A 22,438-nucleotide genomic window follows, 5' to 3' on the forward strand; every position below is an offset into this window, starting at 1 on the left:
GTTGTCTAATCCACTCCAGCACACGATTAAGATCTTCATTTTTTGCCCTATGCGGTGTTTTCCTATTTTTCATTACGGTCATCACTGTCACATTAAAACTTCAGTAACTTGTCTTTGTTTCTTCAAATCTTAGGCAGTGGTAGTTCCAACACCATGTTCTTCAGTAAGACGCCGCACAGCCACACCACAAACAAGCTTCTGCAATAACTCTACTTTCTGCATTATTGTTAATGACAGATGTTTCCTTTTCTTTATATTATTGTTAGCCAGAAATATACCTGGCTAGCAATAATTCCTGATGAAGGGCTTTTGCCCGAAACATCGATTTTCCTGCTCCTCGGATGCTGCCTGACCTGCTGTGCTTTTCCAGCACCACTCTGATCTAAACTCTGGTTTCCAGCATCTGCAGTCCTCACTTTTGCTGAGAGATATACCTGAGCCTCTTTTTGACATTTTCACTCAAATTTAACAATTTAACACAGTAAAAATACACAACTGGGCCATGCCGCCACATTGGTCGAGTGGGTGCAGCCTTCGCCCACCAAGAAAACCCGTTATGTTGCGGGGACACGACTGACGCTGCTCGCTCCATAACAACCTTCGGTTTTCGGAGCTTTTCGGTTTTTGGATGCTCGTAGAAAGGGATACGTACCTGTATTAAAATAAACAGATGCTTAATAGTTTCATGGACCCAATGGGCCCAAGGTAGTTTTTCTATGCTGTAAATGTTCTCAAACTCTCTAACTTTAAATAGCAAAAGGTATTGGGAGGATTATACCAGTATTGTTGTCCTGTTTCATCCCCCCCCCCCCCACACGTAAGTCAAAGCAAAACGCTCAGAGACACAGTGTAGTTTTACCTCCTTCATCTTTATTCCAGACCCTGGAGAGAGAGAGAGAACGATCGCCCATGTGCACAGAGACATGAATTCACAGCAGTTTCCAAATGAATTGTATAGTTATTTTACAGGGAGGAGCATTCAGATAAGGCAACATACATATTAATTGAGTGATTGTTACAATCAGCGAGTGTCAATAGTAAAGATTAAGCCATCTGCTGTTATACAACGAAAAGCTGACTTCATATAATGAATACTTTTAACCTTGTTAAACAGACCTCACATACTGAATGCTTTGAATATTGTTAAATGGTTCTACATAGTGACTACTTTTCCGCCTTGTTAACCCATTACCCTTGCCTCCAGCAACCCATTGTTAACTCTAAATCTGAGTTATCTGATCTGAGTCATGCTCAGCTGAACCTCCTATTTCAAAACAGTCAGAACTTAACTCTTTTCCTGCCTGCTTATACCCTAGCTCATTCTCACCAGAGTGAGATTATTTGTAACAGGAAAGGACAAACAAAAGGTTCAAGGGTGATCAAATATAAATCGTTAAAAATTACTGCAAGTTTTTGATAGAAGATATACAGCAAATCCAAACAATATGTAGAGTTTTCACAATGAAACATGCAACACATTTCAAAGAAGCATTATATAACAAAATACATCAAGCCATTAAAGGAAGTATCAAGAAAACCAAAAACTTGCTCAAGAAGGTAGGTTTTCCGAGTATTTTAAAAGGAAGAAAGTAGAGTAGAGAGGGAATTCCAAAGCACGATGCAATAGTAATTAATTGGAGAGCCACCAACACTTGAGTGATTGAGAATGGAATGCTAAACAGCCCAGAATTGAAGGAGTGTAGATTTACAAGAAGGTTGTAATAGATATTTCAAAAAAAAGGATAGAGATTTAAATGTAAAGATGAAAATTTTAAGATTGAGGTATTGTTTACTCAGAAGCCATTATATATCAAAAAGCAGTTGTGATGGTGAATAGCACTTAGTGAGAGTAAGACACAGTCAATTGAGTTTCATGAGACTTTAAACTAATGGAGAGCAGAATGTAGAAGGCTTGTTGCCATTCCCTAACTGCCTTTGTGAAGCCAAGAGTGCACTACCTTCTGTTTAATGCAGAAGTTTCAGGGTCATTCGCTCCCTACTCTACATTATACTGCCAGCACTAGTGAAAGGTGAAGGAAGAGTCTAGAAGATGTGATTGTGACTTAGTCACCTTAGGTTTGCCTGCGAGAGGGGTCTCCAATTTGGCATAAGATTTTGCTAACGAGGACTCTGCAGGGTTGACTAGGTCGCTGATTTGTAAATTCAAGTGTAATGGTGGTTGTCCCAGTATCCAGCTGCATTCAATATTTTTTGGCTTGCAGGAGTTTTGACTGAATTAATTTACTTGCTAGGCCATTTCAGAGGGCAGCTAACAGTCAATCATATTACGGAGAGCCTGGAGTCACATGTACACCAACAGATTACTTCCTTAAAGGACATTAGGAAACCAACTTGTTTTTAACTTCAATATTTCTATTACTTTCAAAAGTTAAACAAACAGGTGCCTGAACAAGATTCATTTGATGTCTTTTGCAAGGAAAAGGTGGGTGTGGGATTGAATTGTTCAGCTGCTTCTAAGATTCTCCCTCCACACAACAAGATTCTACAATTTTATATTCTTTGTATTCAAATAATTTTACTAAACAAATCAGTTGCAAATTTGAGTCCTGGATTGCTTTGTCTTATTGGGCTGTTCTTTAGTTGCTTTATGTAATCTGTCAACCTCCAACTTGGTGGAAGAGAACTTTCAGAGTTTTTCTTTTTTTTTTTGAGTCCGTTGAGTCCCAGAATATTGAAGCAACTGAGTGAAACAATGAATGCTTTTTGTCCGCCAATATTCTGTTGCCAAGCACAAAACGACAACATGCAGCAAGAACCTTAACTTTCAAACCAAATGCAGGTATGATCTGTCATATTTGTATGGTGGTTAGTGGTTGAAGTAGACAGAATCAACTGGCTTTTGAAATGGAATATATATATTTAATTCCTCTTCAGATCTGTTAAAGAAGCACTCACTCAAGGGGCTAATTTAGATTTCTGGCAAAGAGCTACAAATATAGTGTAGGTTAGATGGGCTTGGATCGGCGCAACATCGAGGGCCGAAGGACCTGTACTGTGCTGTATTCTTCTATGTTCTATGTTCCATAACAATTAATTAATTGCAGTAAATCAAGTCCACCCTTTCCATTCCACAGAATCTCAATAGTTACGGTGCAGGAGCTGGCCATTCTGCCCATTGATCATGTACAGAGAAATCTCAATTATCCAGCATTCAATTAACCAAATTTCGGATTATCCAAACAAGATCGCAAGGTCCCGATGCTTGGCTAACTCGCTTATCCGGCACTTGATTAACCAAATGAAAGAATCCCCACTCATGTCTTTCGGATAGTTGAGCTGCCTCTGTACTAGCTTTTCAAACAAGCACCATTGCCTAGTGACAATTTCCTGCTTTTGCACACTTTTTCTTCGATTATTAAAAAAAATCTAACACCCTCTTAAATGTCTCAACTGAGCTTACCTGACAAGATTTCAGGCAGTGCACTCCACACTTTAACTACTCAATATGTGGAAAAACGTTCTCTCACCATGCTTGCATCTTTTGCTTGTCACTTCAAATACATGCCCTTGCATTCGTATTCCCTTTTCAAGAACGTTTTCTCCCCATCACTCTATCCAGCCCAAACTTGATTTTGAAAACCTCCAACAAATCTCCTCTTAGCCTTCTTCTCACCAAGGACAAAAACTCTAACTTCAATTTATCCTCAATAAAGCTTCCCATTTACAGAGTCACAGAGCTGTACAGCATGGAAACACACTCTTTGGTCCAAAACGTCCATGCCGACCTAAATTATCCTAAATTAATCTAGTCTTATTTGCCAGTGTTTGTCCCATATCCCTCTAAACTTTTTCTATTCAAATACCCATCCAGATGCCTTTTAAATGTTGTAATTGTACCAGCCTCCACCACTTCCTCTGGCAGCTCATTTCATACACATACCATCCACTGCGTGAAAAAGTTGCTGCTTAGGTCTCTTTCATATCCTTCCCCTCTCACCTTGAACCTATGCCTTCTACTTTTGGACTTCCCTATCCTGGGAAATGATCTTGGCTATTCATCCTATCCATGTCCCTCATGATTTTGTAAACTTCTATAAGGTCACTCCTTAGTCTCAGACGCTCCAGGGAAAACAGCCCCAGCCTGTTCAGCCTCTCCCTATAGCTCAAACCCTCCAGCCTTGGCAACATCCTTGTAAATCTTTTCTGAACCCTTTCAAGTTTTACAACATCGTTCCTATAGCTGGGAGACCAGAATTGTGTGCAGCATTCCAAAAGTGGCCTAACCAATGTTCAGTGCAGCCACGACATGATCTCCCAATGCCTGTACTCAATGCACTGACCAATAAAAGGAAGCATATCAAACACCTCCTTCACTATCCTGTCAACCTAGGGTTCTACTTTCAAGAAGCTGTAAACCTGCACTCTAAGGTCTTTGTCCAGCAACACTCCTTACGACCTTACCATTAAGCATACATGTCGTGTCCTGATTTGCCTTTCCAAAATACAGCACCTCACTTTTATCTAAATGAAACTCTATCTGCCACTCCTCAGCCCACTGGCCCAACTGATCAAGGTCCCATTGAACTGAGATAACCACCTTCGCTGACCAGTACACCTCCAATTTTGATGTCATCTGCAAATTTACTAACTATACCACCTATGTTCACATCCAAATCATTCATATAGAATGATGAAAAGCAGTGGACTCAGCACCGATCCTTGTGGCACACCATTGGTCACAGGCCTCCAGTCTGAAAAGCAACCCTCCACTATCACCGCCTGTATTCTACCTTTGAACCAATTCTGTATCCAAATGGCTAGTTCTCCCTGTATTCCACATGATCTAACCTTGCTAACCAGTTTACCATAAGGAATATAGAAACACAAATAAGCACAGGAGGTGGTTACTTGGCCCTTCGACTCTGTACCACTATTTAATACAATCGTGGCCTACTCCTGTACCCATTTTCTGTGTTTTTCTGTTAGACATGGTAAATTGGTTACCAAGGTTAGATCACGTGCAACACACAAAGTTATTCCCACCCTCTTTCCCATACCCTTCGACCCTTTTAGCCAAAAGAGCCATGTTCAGCTTCCTCTTGAAGATATCTAATGAACTGGCCCCAACAGCTTTCTGTGAGAGAGAAGTCTACAGATTCACAACTCGAAATTCTTCCTCATGTCAGTCCTGAATTGCTTACCTCTCATTCTTAGACTGTGATCCCTTTTCTGGACTTCCCCAACACTGGGAGCACTCTTCCCACATCTAGCCTGTCCTGTCCAATCAGGATATTATTTGTTTCTGCGAGATCCATCCTCATTCTTCTAAATTCTAGCGAATATCAGCCCAGTCGATCCAGTCTTTCCTCATATGAGGATCCTACCATCATGGGAATCAGTCTGGTGAACCTTCACTGGACTCCCTCAATAACAAGAATGTCCTTCCTTATTGTAGGAGACCAAAACTACACACAATTCTCAAGGAATGACCTCACCAAGGCCCCGTATAACTGCGGCAAGAATCCTTACTTGGTTACTCAAATCCTCCTGCTATGAAGAAGAACATGCCATTAGCTTTCCTGCTGCATTTGCATACCAACCTTCAGTGACTGTTCCACCATGACACCCAGATCTCACTGTCTCTCACCTTTTCCTAAACTGCCACCATTGAAATTATAATCTGCCTTCCTGTTTTTGCAACCAAAGGGGGTAACCTCATTTATCCACATTATCTTGCATTTGCCCACTCAGCCAGTCTGTCCAAATCACCCTGCAGCCTCTTAGAATCCTCCTCACAGCACACACTGCCACCTAGCTTAGTGTCATTGGCAAATTTGGAGATATTGCATTCAATTCCTTCATCCAAATTGTTAATGTACCTTATATTGTGAACTTTGCTGAATGCCTTACTGAAGTCCATACATATCACGTCCACTGCTCTGCCCTCATCAATCCTCTTCATCACTTATTCAAAAATCTCAATCAAGTCAGTGAGACACTATTTCCCACACAAAGGTCTGGAACAATTCTTGTAAATTGCTTCTGCATTCTCTCCAATGCATTTCCGACCAAAGGAGTTACTTATTAACAATTAGGAGAATCTACTGGAATAGTGAACAGTGAAGTTGAAGGGAATAGACAATCCCGAGGAACCATCTCCCAGCAGTTGGCTCCACAACATCAGAGACTTGGGCACCAGCCATCTGGCTATGCTTTCGCTCCATGACATTCGCGGTTGCTGGCATGAGAAGAGTAATGGAGAATTTCAGAGTTCACAAATAGATAAGGGTCTTAATATAGTAATCGAATGATCTACAGAATGAGAAACAACCATAACCCTTCACAAACTAATGAAACAACCAAGGATTGGCATTCACCCATGCCACTCGATCAAAATAAATTGTACTACTGCATAAAACAAAAATGGTTTCTACGATTAAAATGTTAAAAATCTGACATGAGTGCGCAAAATTGTTTAATTCTGAATGTAAGTTAGGAAAATTCTAAAGCTGGAACTGTGAAACAATGAGTAGGGCTAAGGGAAGGCCTGTTACAGAATGGCACTCGGTAAATTACACCTCCAGAAAGTTAGCACAGATAGCAGCTGAAATCTCCCAGGTTGTTACAATTGTGTGGCTTGGTAACTGAAATCTCTAAATTCAATAACACAAAGTATGATATTTAGTTTAGTTGGAAGGACCACATATCAGTGTTTGTGGCCAAAATCAACTCAGAGGAAGTTCCTATTACACTCCTACCCAAGACTGGCTGTGGTGATTCTTGTATATTACGGGTAAGAATTCTTGAGAATAGCTAAATATTTACTGAAGTTTCCATTTGACAGAATCATTTCATGGCAGCTCACAAGTATGAGTAGCACTGAGAAAGGGGAAATGGATAACACTGAACGGCAAGGAAGGGGTGGACAACATTAAGGGGAAAGGAGCAAAAAAAAAGGAAGGAACAATGCTTTTGAGCATGGAAGAAAGAAGAATGCCAGTGTCAGTTGGATTGTATTGGGAGGGGTGGAGTGAAATAGAGAAATGGCAGGTGGGCATAGGAGGGGGGATAGAGTGGCAACTTGAAATCAGTGGAAAGGTAAATGAAACTGGTGACAGAAAAAGCAAAGCTGACTGGATTAAAAAAAAGTGTACCATATGTGATCAGCAATGAAAATAATCAGGTGAAAGAGAAAAGTAGCAGTATGAATTTTAATGGTTGGCACGAGTGTTTCAAGTTAGCTAACAGTGACGCTGCACCCCAACCAAATTTGCATCTCTGAATCGAACTATAATTGGAAGTGTGGAAAAAGAGGCAATGGTGTGGACACAAATCAGAGTGCTTAGATATACCAGTTAATCTTTTTAAAATTCTCTTATAAGATGTGGATGTCTCTGGCTAAGCCAGCATTTATTGCCCAACCCTGACTGTCTCAGAACAGTTAGGAGTCAACCACATTGCTGTGGGTTTAGAGTCATGTAAGCCGGACCAGGCAAGGACGGCAGATTTCCTTCCCTAAAGTACATTAGTGAAACAGAAAGGTTCTTCCTGACAATCAATAGTGGATTCGTGGTCATCATTAAACCCTTACTTTTTCCACAAGCTTAAGTTTTCGGATTTCCTTTCAGTTTTTTTAAAAATTCTCTCCAATTAAACTATGGGATGTTAGGTGCACTTACAGCTCAAATGAGAGTCAAGAGTTGCACAACACAGAAACAAGCTCTTCAGTCCCACTCGCCCATGCTGACCAGATATCCTAAATTAATGGAGTCCCATTTGCCAGCATTTGGCCCACATCCTTCTTCTCTTCCTATTCATGAATGCATCCAGATGCCTTTTAAGTGTTGTATTTGTACCAGCCTCAACCACTTCCTATGGCAGCTCATTCCACGCACACATTACCCTTTGCATGAAGAAGTTGCTCCTTAGGTCTCTTTTATATCTTCCCTTCTCACCTTAAATCTGCGCCCTCTAATTTTGGACTCCCCTACTCTTGGGGGAGGGGGGGGGGGGGGGAGGGGAAAGAGAGCTCTTGGCTATGCACCCTATCCATGCCCCTCATGATTTTGTAAACCTCTATAAAAGTCACCCCTAGCCTCAGATGGTCCAGGTAAAATAGCCCCAGCCTATCCAGCCTCTCCTTATAGGTCAAACCCTACTCCCTACTTCCACTCCTTCCCTTACTTTCTGAAATGCTTGTCATATTGTACGCCTGGTCCCTGGCTCCCTGTCCTCTGCAAAAAGTAGGTATCACCTCTGGGAGCTACAGCAATTAACTGGCCACTTCATAACTTTAAGGCAGACAAGCTTCCAGAAGCCAGTCCTGCTCCTGACCCTTCTTCCACCCAAAATTCCAGGCTTTTAGAGAGTGGGTTTGTAGGCAGTAGGAAGACCCTTTCCCAAGCCCACCACATTCAAGCCTGTCAAGGCAGGCGAATGTAAAACTCAGCTGTGGCTGCCAATGTCAGTGCCCTAACCAAAACCCGATAAAGGCTGCACAACATAAAACATTAGCATGACATCTTATGACAGGAAAAGATCCACTAGCCCATCAAGACTTTCTCACATTATGAGGGCCAGCTGGATCATTGACTAAATGCTCCCTCTCTCACTGTGACGACTTGCCTCATGTCAAGACTATTAACAAAGCCATTCCCAGTTTTCTTTTTTTTGCGTGTAAACTTTCATGAACCTGTTAACTTCTGCTTTGTTAGCACGTGGAAGTAAACTTGCAGCTTTTAGAAACAAGCTGTTCTTTTTTAAATTCTTTCACAGGATATAGACACAGCTGGCATGCACTGTATTTTATATCTGCCCCTGATTGCTCACAATGTGACAGTGAGCCATCTTCCACAACAGCTGCAGTCCACATGGTGCAGAAATACCTACTGGTCCTTGGGGAGGGAGGGAGGGAATTCTAGGATTTTCACTCAGCATATCATATTCCTGACCTTACAGATGGTGGACAGGTTTTGGACAGTCAAGATAAAAGTTGCTTACGGAAGCATTTCCACTTTCTGACCAACTCTCCTAAAGTTTGTGCATGGCTGGTCCAGTTCGGGTTCTGGACAATGATAATCCACTTCCCTATGATCAATATCCTGGAGTTCAGCTGTGATAGTGCCATTGAACAAAGGAGATGGGCACTTGTATGATGCAAATGTTACTTGCCATTTATCAGGCTGTGTCTGAGTGTTGTCCTTTTGTTTGGGTGCATATGGACGTGGACTTTTGCAGTACCTGTGAATGGCACTGAAGTAATTGCACTTTACAGAATGACATCTTATTGCAAAAATTTAACATTTTGACTCAAACCTCTGAAATGAAGAATTCTGGAATAACAGACTAGATACAGTTACAGTAAGACAAATCTGACAGATTTTGATATGATGCCAGTTGATGGTAGTTCCAGATAAATCAAATGCCAGAGTGAACCATGGCTGGATATACTACAAGCTTTATTGTGCTTTTTGTTTACTGTGGTAGACAGTCACAAGAGGCTGCCAACGTTTTTTTAACAGTGGAATAACAAGTTTATTATGCAAAAGAAAGACACAAATCGTATCATAATATACAGAAACCACTGAAACAATTTGACTGGAAGTATCGAAAAAAAAGTTATCCATTTTATTCCCCAGCAATACCTTTACAGATACATACATCTCTAAAAACCTACCCTGATCGCCATACTAAAGCTTCTTGCTGAGCTGACAGGGTTATAATCAGCTCCTTTTCAGCAAATTGCTATACATTCACTAGGTACATTCTTCAGGGAATCTCTCTCGCCCAGATATCCTGAAAACAAACTAAGTGACTTTATTAGTTAGCCCTAAATGCACTGAACTTTTTAAATTTCTTTCTCTCTGACACCTCCACAGCCTTCTGTAGCTTTCTTTAGAATTCTAAGCACAAGATCTCTCTCTAGCCCTGACCACTTGAAGACTGCTAATAATAGAACATCTGCTGTTGTGGTTCTCTTCTCCCCTGAAAGAACCTGCTTCTGGCGTACTTTTCCCCCCTCTGATGTTTCAAAAACGTAAGTCAGAAAAGACCGGAGCAATTATCTAATCAATAATCAATTTTTCCATCACTTTACAACCCAAGTTCTTTAAAAAAATTCATTGTTATAAAGATTCATAAATGGAACACAAGAATAAATAGAATGAGTAAAGAGAATTAGCTCATCATGTCCATGCTGGATCTTTAAGAGGTACTCTATCACACTCCATGTTTCTCATTCAAACAAGCAGCAGTAAGTCATTCAGACCCTTCAGCCTGCTCCACCATTCAATAAGGTCATGGCTGATCAAACTAATCTTAAATCTGCATTCATGGCTCCTTCAGTAACCTTTCACCCCCTTATCAAAGAACGTATCCATCTCGGTCTTAAAAATATTCAAGGACTCTGCTGCCAGCAACTTTCCAGGAAGGGAGTTCCAAAGACTCTCAGCCAGAGAGAAATTCTCCTCATTGCTACATTAAAAATTAGTGGTTTCCCATTTAAACTACTCATCCCCTGATTTAGATTTTTCCATTGGAAAAAACATCCTCCCCACATCTCCTCTGCTAAAACTCCTCAGGATATTTCAATCAAATTTCCTCATTGGTCTAAACTGCAAGAGATAAGCCTAGACTAACTTTTCCTTATTAGACAACCTATGTATCCCAGGTATTAGTCTGATAAACCTTCTCTCAACCGGCTCCAAAATATTTACATTCTTCCTTAAAAAAGGCATCTAACACTGTGCCCCAGAAGTAGTTTTACTGATGCCACGTATAACTTAAGTATAACCTAAATTTTATATTCAGTTTCCCTGATGATAAATGATAATATTCCAATATATTTTCTGATTACTTGCTGTACTTGCATACTAATCTTCTGTGATTCATGCGTTAGGACATCAGGATAACATTGCATCTCTGAGTCCAGAACTGGCTCAAAAGTCAAAGGCAGAGGATGGCGGTGGAGGGTTGCTTTTCAGTCTGAAGGCCTGTGCCCAGCAGTGTGCCACAAGGATCAAGGCTGTGTCCACTGCTTTTTGTCATTTATATACATGATTTGGATGTGAACGTAGATGGTATGGTTAGTACGTTTGTAAATGACACCTAATTTGGAAGTGTTAGTGGACAGCGAAGAAGGTACAACAGGATCTTGATCAGTCGGGTTCATGGACTGAGGAGTGGCAGATGGAGTTTAATTTAGATAAATGGGAGGTGCTGCATTTTGGAAATGTAAATCAGGGCAGGACTTACACACATAATGGTAAGGTCCTGGGGAATGTTGCTGAACAAAGTGACATTGGGGTGCAAATTAATAGTTCCTTTAAAGTGGAATTGCAGGTAGATAGGATGGCAAAGGAGGCTTTTGGTATGCTTGCCTTTGTTGGTCAGCACAGAGTACAGGAGTTAGGAGGTCATGTTGGAGCTGTACAGGACATTGGTTAGGCCACTTTTGAGATACTGCATGTAATTCTGGTCTCCCTGATATCGGAAGGATGTTGTGAAACTTTGAAGGATTCAGAAAAGACTCAAGGATGTTGCCAGGGTTGGAGGGTTTGAGTTATAGGAAGCGGCTGAATAGGCTGGGGCTGTTTTATCTGGAGTGTCAGATACTGAGGAGTGACCGTATACAGGTTTATAAAATCATGAGGGGCATGGATAGGGTGAATAGACAAGGGGAGTCCAGAACTACAGGGCACAGATTTAAGGTGAGAGGGGAAAGATTTAAAAGGGACCTAAGGGGCAACTTTTTCATGGTACATGTATGGAAGGAGCTACCAGAGGACGTGGGAGGAGGCTGGCACACTTACAACATTTAAAAGGCACCTGGATAGAGTGATTAGGAAGAGTTTAAGAGGGATATGGGCCAAATGCTGACAAATGGGACTAGATTATTCAAGGCTATCTGGTTGGCATGGAAGAGTTGGACCGAAGGGTCTGTTTCCAATTCTGTACAGCCCTGTGACTCTACAATATCTCATCATTTCAAGTTCTTTTATTCTTCCTGTCAAAATGGATAATTTTTGCATTTTTTCATTGTACCATATCTTTACCCACTCACATAACTTATCTTTTTGTATCCTCATTTTCTCTTCACACCTTGCTTTGCTACCTATGTTGACTGCTAACGTTGTAAACATATGTTCCATCCTTCATTCAAGCCTATTATATAAATTCTAAACAAATAATTGAAGTCCTAATCCCAATTCTTGTGACATACGACTTAGTCATTCAGCACAGAAACAGATCTTTTCATCCAACCAGTCCATGCTGACCATAATCCCAAACTGAGTTACTCCCACTGGCTGCACTCGGCCCATATCCCTCCAAACATTTCTTATTCATGTACTTATCCAAACGTCTTTTAAACACTAACAGTATCAGTATCTACTACTTCCTCTGAAAGTTGATTCTACATGCGAATCTGTGCTTTTCCCAAAAAAAATTGCCCCTCATGTCCTTTTTAAAATCTTTCTCCACTTATCTTAAAAACATGCCGTCTGGTCTTGAAATTTTTTTTTTTAAGAATCCCTACAGTGTAGGAACAGGCCCTTCAGCACAAGTCCACACCGACCTTCTGAAGAGTAACCCACCCAGACCCATTCCCCATACCCTAGCACAGCCAATTCATCTGACCTGCATGTCATTTGAACTGTGGGAGAAAATCAGAGCACCCAGAGGAAACCCACGCAGACACAGGAAGAATGTGCAAACTCCACACAGACAGTCGTCTGAGGCTGCAATCAAACCTGGATCGCTGGCGCTGTGACGTAGCAGTGTTAACCAGTGAGCCACTGTGCCACCCCACCTTTTCTATACCTTCATGATTTTATAAACCTCTATAGGGTCACCCCATAACCCCCTATGCTCTAGTGAAAAAGTCTCAGCCTATCTTGTAAACGTCTTCTCCATGTTACCAAATGCATTCAAGTCCTTTCCGCCTATCTAGCCTCTCCTTAGAACTCAAACTCTCCATTCCCAACCACCACCTGATAAATCTTTTCCAAACCCTCTCCAGCTTAGTAATATCTTTCCTCTAACAGGGCGAACAGAGCTGGACACAGTACTCCACAAGAGGCCTCCCCAATGTCTTGAACAACCACAACATGACGTCCCAACTGCTGTACTTGTTGCATTTTGTCAACCTGAAGGTCCATTTATGCCTGTTAGTCTCCAATCTTCTATCCATACCAATTTGCAATCCCCTACACCATTAAACTTTCCACAACAATCTTTGATGCATTTTATCAAGTGCCTTCTGCAGTAATGCAGTACATCTAACAGATCTTCTTATCCATAGTATGTTACTTCCTCAAAGAACTCTACTCAATTGGGTTAAATACAATTTCCCTTTCACAAAATCATGCTAATTACCCTTTAACGATGATTAAGTGCCCTGCCAGAACTTTTTAAAAATAGCTTCTAACATTTTCCCTACCACAGATGTCAATCTAACTCACTATACTTTCCTACTTTGTTTCCATCTCTTCTTGATCAAAGGAGTTACATTCACTGTCTTAAGTCCAATGCGAAAGGTCCCAAAACAAAAGGGCTTTGAAAATATTTCTTGTAACCGTACCTTTTTTTATATATAATTACCCAATTAAATTTTGAAAGCCATGTTACATCTAACACATTGAGTCAGTGTATTCTAATATCCTATTAGCAGCATAAAATGACTGTTTTTCTCCCAGTGGTTAGCACTGCTGCCTCACAGCGCCAGAGACCTGGGTTCAATTCCCGACTCAGGCGACTGACTGTGTGGAGTTTGCACGTTCTCCCTGTGTCTGCGTGGGTTTCCTCCCACAGTCCAAAGATGTGCAGGTCAGGTAAATTGGCCATGCTAAATTGCCCGTACTGTTAGGTAAAGGGGTAAATGTAGGGGAATGGAGGGGGTTGCGCTTCGGCGGGTCGGTGTGGACTTGTTGGGCCGAAGGGCCTGTTTCCACACTGTAAGTAATCTAATGTAATCTAAAAGTAAGTTGAAATCAATTAAAAAATCAATGATGACAGTATGGTGGGTGAATGGACCCATCCTGGCTCATGCAGCGGGATGGTATTCGAATACACGACATATTGGGACTCAAGTCCAACATCTTTTTCCCGATAAGGGAACAAAAAAGGGTGATGACATCAAGGCTGTCAATGTGGTACACAGAGTTCCAAAAGGTGTTCGATAGTGCTCAAGTCTGTTGCATGACGAAACTGAGATAGTAGTAACGTGGATACAAAATTGGCTGACTGATAAGAAGCAGCAATAAATTTAATGGGTAGATGTCAAGCCAAAGAAAAAATGGCAGTAGCGGCCCCCCGAGGAGTTGGAACCCTTACTTCGCCTGGCTGTCTGCATTTATTTTATATATAAATAATGTAGATCTTAATACAGTGGGTAATTTTGCAGATTACTAAATATGGGGAGAATTCTAAACGGTCAGGAGGGTAGCTTTGGAACTTGACAAGTCAGAGGAATGAGCAGAGAAGTAGCAGACGACGTTCAATGTAGAGAAGCGAGGCCATACATTTTGGTACAATGAACATGAACAGATAATACAAAATAGTAGGCACTGAAGAGTGTGCGAGAGGAGAGACCCCTACATGTACATCTGCATAAGTTAAAAGGTGAGAGGAAAGGCAGAGAGAAAATAATAAGCATACAGTATTTTGGATTGCAATAATACAGATGCCGAATTAATCTTTTGTGATTCACACTCTAGGACAGCCAGATATCTCTACAATATCTCACCATTTAGATAATACTTATTTTACTTTTCTGGCCAAATGGATAATTTTGCATCTTTCACATTATAGCCCAAAGTCACATCTTCACCTACTCACTTAAAGCTGAACCCACATAAGACCTCCCCAGGAGTGCTGTGCATAATTCTGGGACCATATCTTAGAAAGGACTTGAATGTATTTGGTAAAATGGAGAAGAGGTTTACAAGAATGGTTCCAGGGTTAAGGGGAGGGAGTAAGGAGTGTACGACAGATGGGGATAGAGCCCCAAGAAAGAGAAAAACCACTGGACAGAGAAAGAAATGGATAACGATCTGGCTAGGAACAAGAACACCACGGCACAGGAACAGGCCCTTCAGCCCTCCAAGCCTGCACCGACACATTTTGGTCTTTCCATACTAAAACTGTCCTCACTTACAGGATCTGTACCCCACTATTCCCTTCCGATTCATGTATTTGTCCAGATGCTTCTTGAGTGCTGCTATTGTGTCTACTTCCACCACCTCATTTGGCAATGCATTCCAGGTACGCAACACCCTTTGCACACCTGCCTTGCACACTTTCCCCCCTCGCACTAGAGCCCGTGTCCCCCAGTAACTGACCCCTCAACACTGGGGGAAAAAGCCCCATACTTTCCATTCTATCCATGCCATTCACGATCTTATGAACTTCTATCAGGTCTCCCCATAACCTCCTGCATATCAGTGAAAATGAACCCAGTCTAGCCAACCTTTTGTCATGGATAAAAATCCCCCATAACAGGCAACATCCTGGTAAACCTATTCTGTACCCTCTCCAAAGCATCCACATCCTTCTGGTAGTGATATGACCAGCACTGTAAGCAATGTTCCCCCAAGTATGGCCTAACTAAAGTTCAATAAAGCTGCAGCATAACTTGGCTATCCTTATACTCAATGCCCTTTCCAACAAAGGCAAGCATGCCATGGGCCTTTCTTACTACCTTACCTACCTGCTCTGCCACCTCAGTGATCTGTGGACCTGTATATCCACATCCCTCTGCATATCAATGCTCCTAAGAGCTCTACCATTCACTATATAATTTTCTTCCATATTTGACGTTCCAAAATGCATCACCTCACATTTGGCTGGATTAAGGTTGCGTGAAGTCGCAGAAATGGGGGAGATACTAAACGAGTATTTTGCATCAGTATTTACTGTGGAAAGGGACATGGAAGATATAAAATGTAGGGAAATAGATGGTGACACCTTGCAAAACGTCCATTTTACAGAGGAGGAAGTGCTGGATGTCTTCAAACATATAAAGGTGGATAAATCCCCAGGACCTGATCAGGTGCACCAGAGAACTCTTTGGGAAACTAGAGAAGTGATTGCTGGGCCTCTTGCTGAGATACTTGTATCATCGATAGTCACAGGTGAGGTGGCAGAAGACTGGAGGTTGGCTAATGTGGCGCCACTGTTAAAGAAGAGTGGTAAGGACAAGCCAGGGAACTATAGACCAATGAGCCTGATGTCGGTGGTGGGCAAGTTGTTGGAGGGAATCCTGAGGGACAGTTATTTATGCTCAGAAGTTAACTCCAAAAAGGTATAATTAGGGCTTATGCCCGAAACGTCGATTCTCCTGTTTCCTGGATGCTGCCTGACCTGCTGCGCTTTTCCAGCAACACATTTCCAGCTCTAATTCTGGATAGTCAACATGGCTTTGTGTGTGGGAAATCATGTCTCACAAACTTGATTGAGCTTTTTGAAGTAGTAACAAAGAGGATTGATGAGGGCAGAGCGGTAGATGTGATCGATATGGACTTCAGTCAGGCGTTCAACAAGGTTCCTCATGGGAGACTGGTTAGCAAGGCTCGATCTCATGGAATACAGGGAGAACTAGCCATTTGGATACAGAACTGGCTCAAAGGTAGAAGACCGAGGGTGGTGGAGGAGGGTTGTTTTTCAGACTGGAGGCCTGTGACCACTGGAGTGCCACAAGGATCAGTGCTTGGCCCTCTACTTTTTGTCATTTGCATAAATGATTTGGATGCGAGCTTAAGAGGTACAGTTAGTAAGTTTGCAGATGACAACAAAATTGGAGGTGTAGTGGACAGCGAAAAAGGTTACCTCAGATTATAACAGGATCTGGACCAGATGGGCCAATGGGCTGAGAAGTGGCAGATGGAGTTTAATTCAGATAAATCGAGGTGCTGTATTTTGGGAAAGCAAATCTTAGCAGGACTTGTACACTTAATGGTAAGGTCCTAGAGAGTGTTGCTGAACAAAGAGATCTTGGAGTGCAGGTTCATAACTCCATGAAAGTAGAGTCGCAGGTAGATAGGATAGTGAAGGCGGCGTTTGGTATGCTTTCTTTTATTGGTCAGAGTATCGAGTACAGGAGTTGGGAGGTCATGTTGCAGTTAGTTAGGCCACTGTTGGAATATTGCATGCAATTCTGGTCTCCTTCCTATCAGAAAGATATTGTGAAAATTGAAAGGATTCAGAGAAGATTTACAAGGATGTTGCCATGGTTGGAGGATCTGAGCTACAGGGAGAGGCTGAACAGGCTGGGGCTTTTTTCCCTGGAGCGTCGGAGGCTGAGGGGTGACCTTATAGAGGTTTACAAAATTATGAGGAGCATGGATAGGATATATAGACAAAGTCTTTTCCCTGGGATCGAGGAGTCCAGAACTCGAGGGCATAGGTTTAGGGTGAGTGGAAAGATATAAGAGAGCCCTAAAGGGAAACTTTTTCACATAGTGGGTGGTATGTGTATGGAACAAGCTGCCAGAGGATGTGGTGGAAGCTGGTACAATTGCAACATTTAAGAGGCATTTGGATGGGTATATGAATGGGAAGGGTTTGGAGGGATATGGGCGGGGTGCTGGCAGGTGGGACTAGATTGGGTTGGGATATCTGGTTGGCATGGACAGGTTGGACCAAAGGTCTGTTTCCATGCTGTACATCTCTATGTCTCTAAACTCCATCGGCCATTTTTCAGTGCATGCCACCAACTGAGTGACAAACCTCCTCACTGTTCGCAACTCCAACAATCTTTATAACATCTGCAAACTTACTATTTAGACCAGCTATGTTTTCCTCCAGGATGAGCAGCTGTTAATGGAAACGGTTAGTGGCTAACAACGGGTTGTGTGCAATAGCAGAATATGTGGTAACAAAGGCTTGTGTTTGGGGGTGGGGGCTAGGACATAGGAGAATTCAAGCCCTAAAGTTATTGAAATTGGAATTAAGTCCAGCACACTGTAGGGTCCCCAAGTTGAAAATGAGGTGTTGTTCTTCCAGCTTACACTGAACTTTGCTGGAGCACTGCAGCAAGCCTGAAACAGATACTAGCCAGGGAACAGAGTGGTGTTTTGAAGTGGCAGGCAACTAGAAGTTCCGGGTCACTTTTATGGGCAGAATGTAGACGTAGTGAGAAGCGGGCACTCAGTCTACGCATCTTTTCCCCAACATACATTACTGTAAGCAGCAAGTGCAGTAAATTAGATTATGTGAAGTGAAGAGTTGAAAATGTGTTGCTGGAAAAGCGCAGCAGGCCAGGCAGCACCCAAGGAACAGGAGAATCGACGTTTCGGGCATAAGCCCTTCTTCAGGAATGAGGAAAGTGTGCCCAGCAGGCTAAGATAAAAGTGGGCTACGGGGTGATTGGGTTGGTTGGTCCGGGTGTCCCAGAGGTGTTCTCTGAAACGTTCCGTCTCCCACTCCACTAAGGACATGCAGGTCCTTGGACTCCTCCATCGCCAGACCATGGCAACACGACGGTTGGAGGAAGAGCGCCTCATCTTCTGCCTGGGAACCCTCCAACCACAAGGGATGAACTCAGATTTCTCCAGTTTTCTCATTTCCCATCCCCCCAACTTGTCTCAGTCAAATCCCTCGAACTCAGCACCGCCTTCCTAACCTGCAATCTTCTTCCTGACCTCTCCGCCCCCATCCCACTCCGGCATTCCCCACGCCCCTCCCCCTCCCTCCACCTATCGCATTTCCAATTCCCTCATTCCTGAAGAAGGGCTTATGCCCGAAACGTCGATTCTCCTGTTCCTTGGGTGCTGCCTGGCCTGCGCTTTTCCAGCAACACATTTTCAGCTCTGATCTCCAGCATCTGCAGCCCTCACTTTCTCCTATGTGAAGTGAAGGCAAAGCGCTGCTTCACCTGGAAGGAATATTTTGGCCACTGCATACTGAGGAGGGAGGAGGCAAATGGGCAAATGCTGCACTTTGGGCGATTACAGGGAAAAGTGCCATTAGGTGGGACGGAGCATGCTGTTTGGGAGTTAAGGAAGATTGGACCAGGGTGTCTCGGAGGGAACTGTCCCTGCAGAAGGGAAGGGAAGGGAATGTGTGTCTTGTGGTGGAAATGGCAGCCAGTGACTTATGGATGTGGATGCTAGTTGGACAGTTGGCAAGGACAAGGGGAGCCCAATTGCTGTTGTGGGAGGGAAGAGAGGGGGTGAAGGCCCAAGTGCGGGAGATGAATTGGACCTGCTTGAGCACCCTGTCAACAATGGTGCTGGGGAATCTTTGGTTGAGGAAGGAGGTGGACATTTTAGAGGCTTCCTTTTCAAAGGTGACATCATCGCTGGAGATGGAGGAACTGGGAGAACGGAATAGAGCACAGCACAGTGCAAGTATGTATAGGCAACTAGAAGTTTCGGGTCACTTTTATGGGCAGAATGTAGACGTAGTGAGAAGCGGACACTCAGTCTACGCATCTTTTCCCCAACATACATTACTGTAAGCAGCAAATGCAGTAAATTAGATTATGTGAAGTGAAGAGTTGAAAATGTGTTGCTGGAAAAGCGCAGCAGGCCAGGCAGCACCCAAGGAACAGGAGAATCGACGTTTCGGGCATAAGCCCTTTTTCAGGAATGAGGAAAGTGTGCCCTTAGGTGACATCATCGCTGGAGATGGAGGAACTGGGAGAACGGAATAGAGCACAGCACAGTGCAAGTATGTATAGTTCAGTTAACTGTGGGAGTCAGTGGGTTTATAATGGAATATTAGTCCAGAATTTTAATTTACTGCATCCTGTTCACGTTTGATGAACGCTGGTGAGCAAATACTGAAGTTAGTTTTGCAGAGCAAAACAAGTTTATTTTTATGCAGGAACAACAGAATCTTTTCAATACTTTATTTTAAGCAATTCTGCAAGTCAATCATGGTCTTTGACTGTTAAAGATACAAATTACATAGCAAAACCTGAGATATGTACACTAATTATACCCACTGAAAATATCATACAAAATAGCAATACCATCATTTAACAAGTTAAATAGTGAGAAGCAATAACTCAGATACTTACACTCATCGTAGAAGCCATAGATACGATTGATACTGGCGCACTCATGATTTCCACGCAAAAGGAAGAAGTTTTCTGGATATTTGATCTTGTAAGCTAGTAGAAGGCAAATGGTCTCCAGAGATTGCTTGCCTCGATCTACATAATCACCTAAAAACAAGTAATTTGCCTCAGGTGGAAATCCTCCATATTCAAACAATCGCAGGAGGTCTGTGTACTGTCCATGAATGTCACCTAAAATGGAATAGAAAATTGAGAATTGAATAGACTCCGGAAACCATTACAATGTTTATACCATTTTGTTTCATTTGCAATACACGTTCCAGTATTTTTAAATTGCATCTTTTATAGTAGAAAGATTTGGTCAGACGGTGGTACTTCAGAGAAAAATATCAAAAACTTGGGATTCAAGTTCAAGAGAAATGAAATGAGAATCAACCACACGGTTCAAGATAATCATTTCAGGTTCAAATTCAGGATAGTCATTTAATAGAGTTCAAGTTTTTCTTAAAATCCTGGTAGGAACGCTGAAGCAGCAATATCTCCTGTTCCAAATACAGGGATTATTAGTATTCATACAAAACAAGCCACTCCCTCCTTTCCATTTCTAAAGCATAAAAACTAGATAATTAGAAAGCTACTAAATAAGATGAAGTGCAAATCACAAAACTATACCACGATAAGTAAGAAAAATTGAATACATTAAGTTTTTAAAAATCTTTACAAATTTTTGAACAGCATGGTAGGGGTAGGGAATTGTCTATTAATGCACAAGACATTTGATAACAATGTGCATGAGTGATTGGTAGCAAAAGTTAGATTCCACAAAGTTGCGTAGAATATTTTCTTATAAAGAACTAGCAATGTTGTGGAGGGAAGAGACGAATAGGCAATGCAGGGCTTGTTCTCTCAAATAAAAGCAAAACATTGCAGAGGCTGAAAATCAGAGACACACAATTTGCTGAAGAAACTTGGTAGGTCTGGCAGCATTTGTGGAGACAGAAATCAGGTTAACGTTTCGACTCCAGTAGGACTTCTCTCGTATTTGTTTTAGGGGTTGTTCTTGGATTCTCAGGACGCGACAAGTGGCATTTCACAGGCATGTGCACTGCCTTCTCTTCTTCACTCACATTTAGTGACTTGAATGAAAGAATAAAGAAACATTATTGTTTGCAGAGGACATCAAGTTAAAGGGTGTCATAAATTGCAAAACTTCAAAATACCCCAAACACCAGCAAAGCAGGTAAAATGGATGCTGTCGCATGTACAGACTGCCCCCATGTTTTAGTTTATAAAAGGAACGACCAAACCCTCCAATGCTAACCCAGACACCTGTCGGGCCTTCTCAGTTCCTCGCACTAATTTAGTCCATTATGAAGTAAGAGAGAGAAATTGACTGCTTAACAGGAAGGAAAGCTTCGATTAACATGGGCATTCGACTACATGGGCAGCGCCATATTTGTGACAGGCAGTACTTGACATTCGGTCGCTGCATAGTGATGTCAGCGGTAACCCTTCTTGCTCCTCCTGGTGGTGACATCCACAATAAAAACAGTCAACTGTGTCAGAGGAACACAGACAGACGAATTAAGTTCAGTCAATAAAACTACAGCAAATTGAATTCCAAGTAGGGTGGCAGGAGATCCAAAAACAGAGCAAGTGAAGCCAAATGTTCTTCTGAGTTGAGCTGAACTGGTGAAGGAGCAAAGGGAACTGTGTAAATAAAAGTTAGCATTAAACAATAGTGTGGATGCCTGAGCTCTGACATACTTGGGTGAAATCAGTTCAGAATTTATAGCTCTAATTTCTTTGCCAAAAATAAAGCTAAGCCCCATAGTTTGCTGCACAAGAAACGAGTTATCAAAGAGTAAATGTTATGGGCAAGAAAAGCATCAAGAATGAGGAAGAATTTTATTTGTAAAAGTCCAGCTAGTGGTAATGACCTGATACACTCTAAAGGTAGCAGGATGATGATCAACGATTCTGAACAAAACTTGATGGGGCATTTGAAGGAAATCAACTTGCACACATTGCAGAGCCATGAACGGAAAAATGGGACTCCCACAGCTACCTAGATTACACCTCTCCCCACCCTACCTCCTGCAAAAATGACATCCTGTATTCCCAATTCCTCAGCCTCATCTGCTCCCAGGAGGACCAGTTCCACCACAGAACACACCAGATGGCCTCCTTCTTTAGAGACCGCAATCTCCTTTCCCACGTGGTTAAAGATGCCCTCCAACGCATCTTGTCCACATCCTGTCCCTCCGCCATCAAACCCCACCCCTGCAACCGTAACAAGGACAGAACCCCCCTGGTGCTCAGCTTCCACGCTATCAACCTTTGCATCATCCGATGACATTTCCGCCACCTCCAAATGGACTCCACCACCAGGGATATATTCCGCCCCCCACCCATTTCCGCTTTCCGCAAAGACCGTTCCCTCAGTGACTACCTGGT

General features: G+C 42.4%; 1 protein-coding gene across 1 annotated transcript in view; it reads right to left on the bottom strand.

Annotated features, from left to right (window-relative positions):
* ppp1cb (protein phosphatase 1, catalytic subunit, beta isozyme) overlaps positions 1-22,438 on the bottom strand; it is a 112,897-nt gene that overhangs the window by 33,443 nt on the left and 57,016 nt on the right. Inside the window, exon 3 of the mRNA XM_043687219.1 lies at positions 19,982-20,212. Within this exon, the coding sequence (XP_043543154.1) occupies positions 19,982-20,212 (231 nt within the window). The remainder of the gene's footprint in view (positions 1-19,981; positions 20,213-22,438) is intronic.

This window comes from Chiloscyllium plagiosum, chromosome 3 (assembly GCF_004010195.1).
Source record: "Chiloscyllium plagiosum isolate BGI_BamShark_2017 chromosome 3, ASM401019v2, whole genome shotgun sequence".
Taxonomy (NCBI): Eukaryota; Metazoa; Chordata; class Chondrichthyes; order Orectolobiformes; family Hemiscylliidae; genus Chiloscyllium; species Chiloscyllium plagiosum.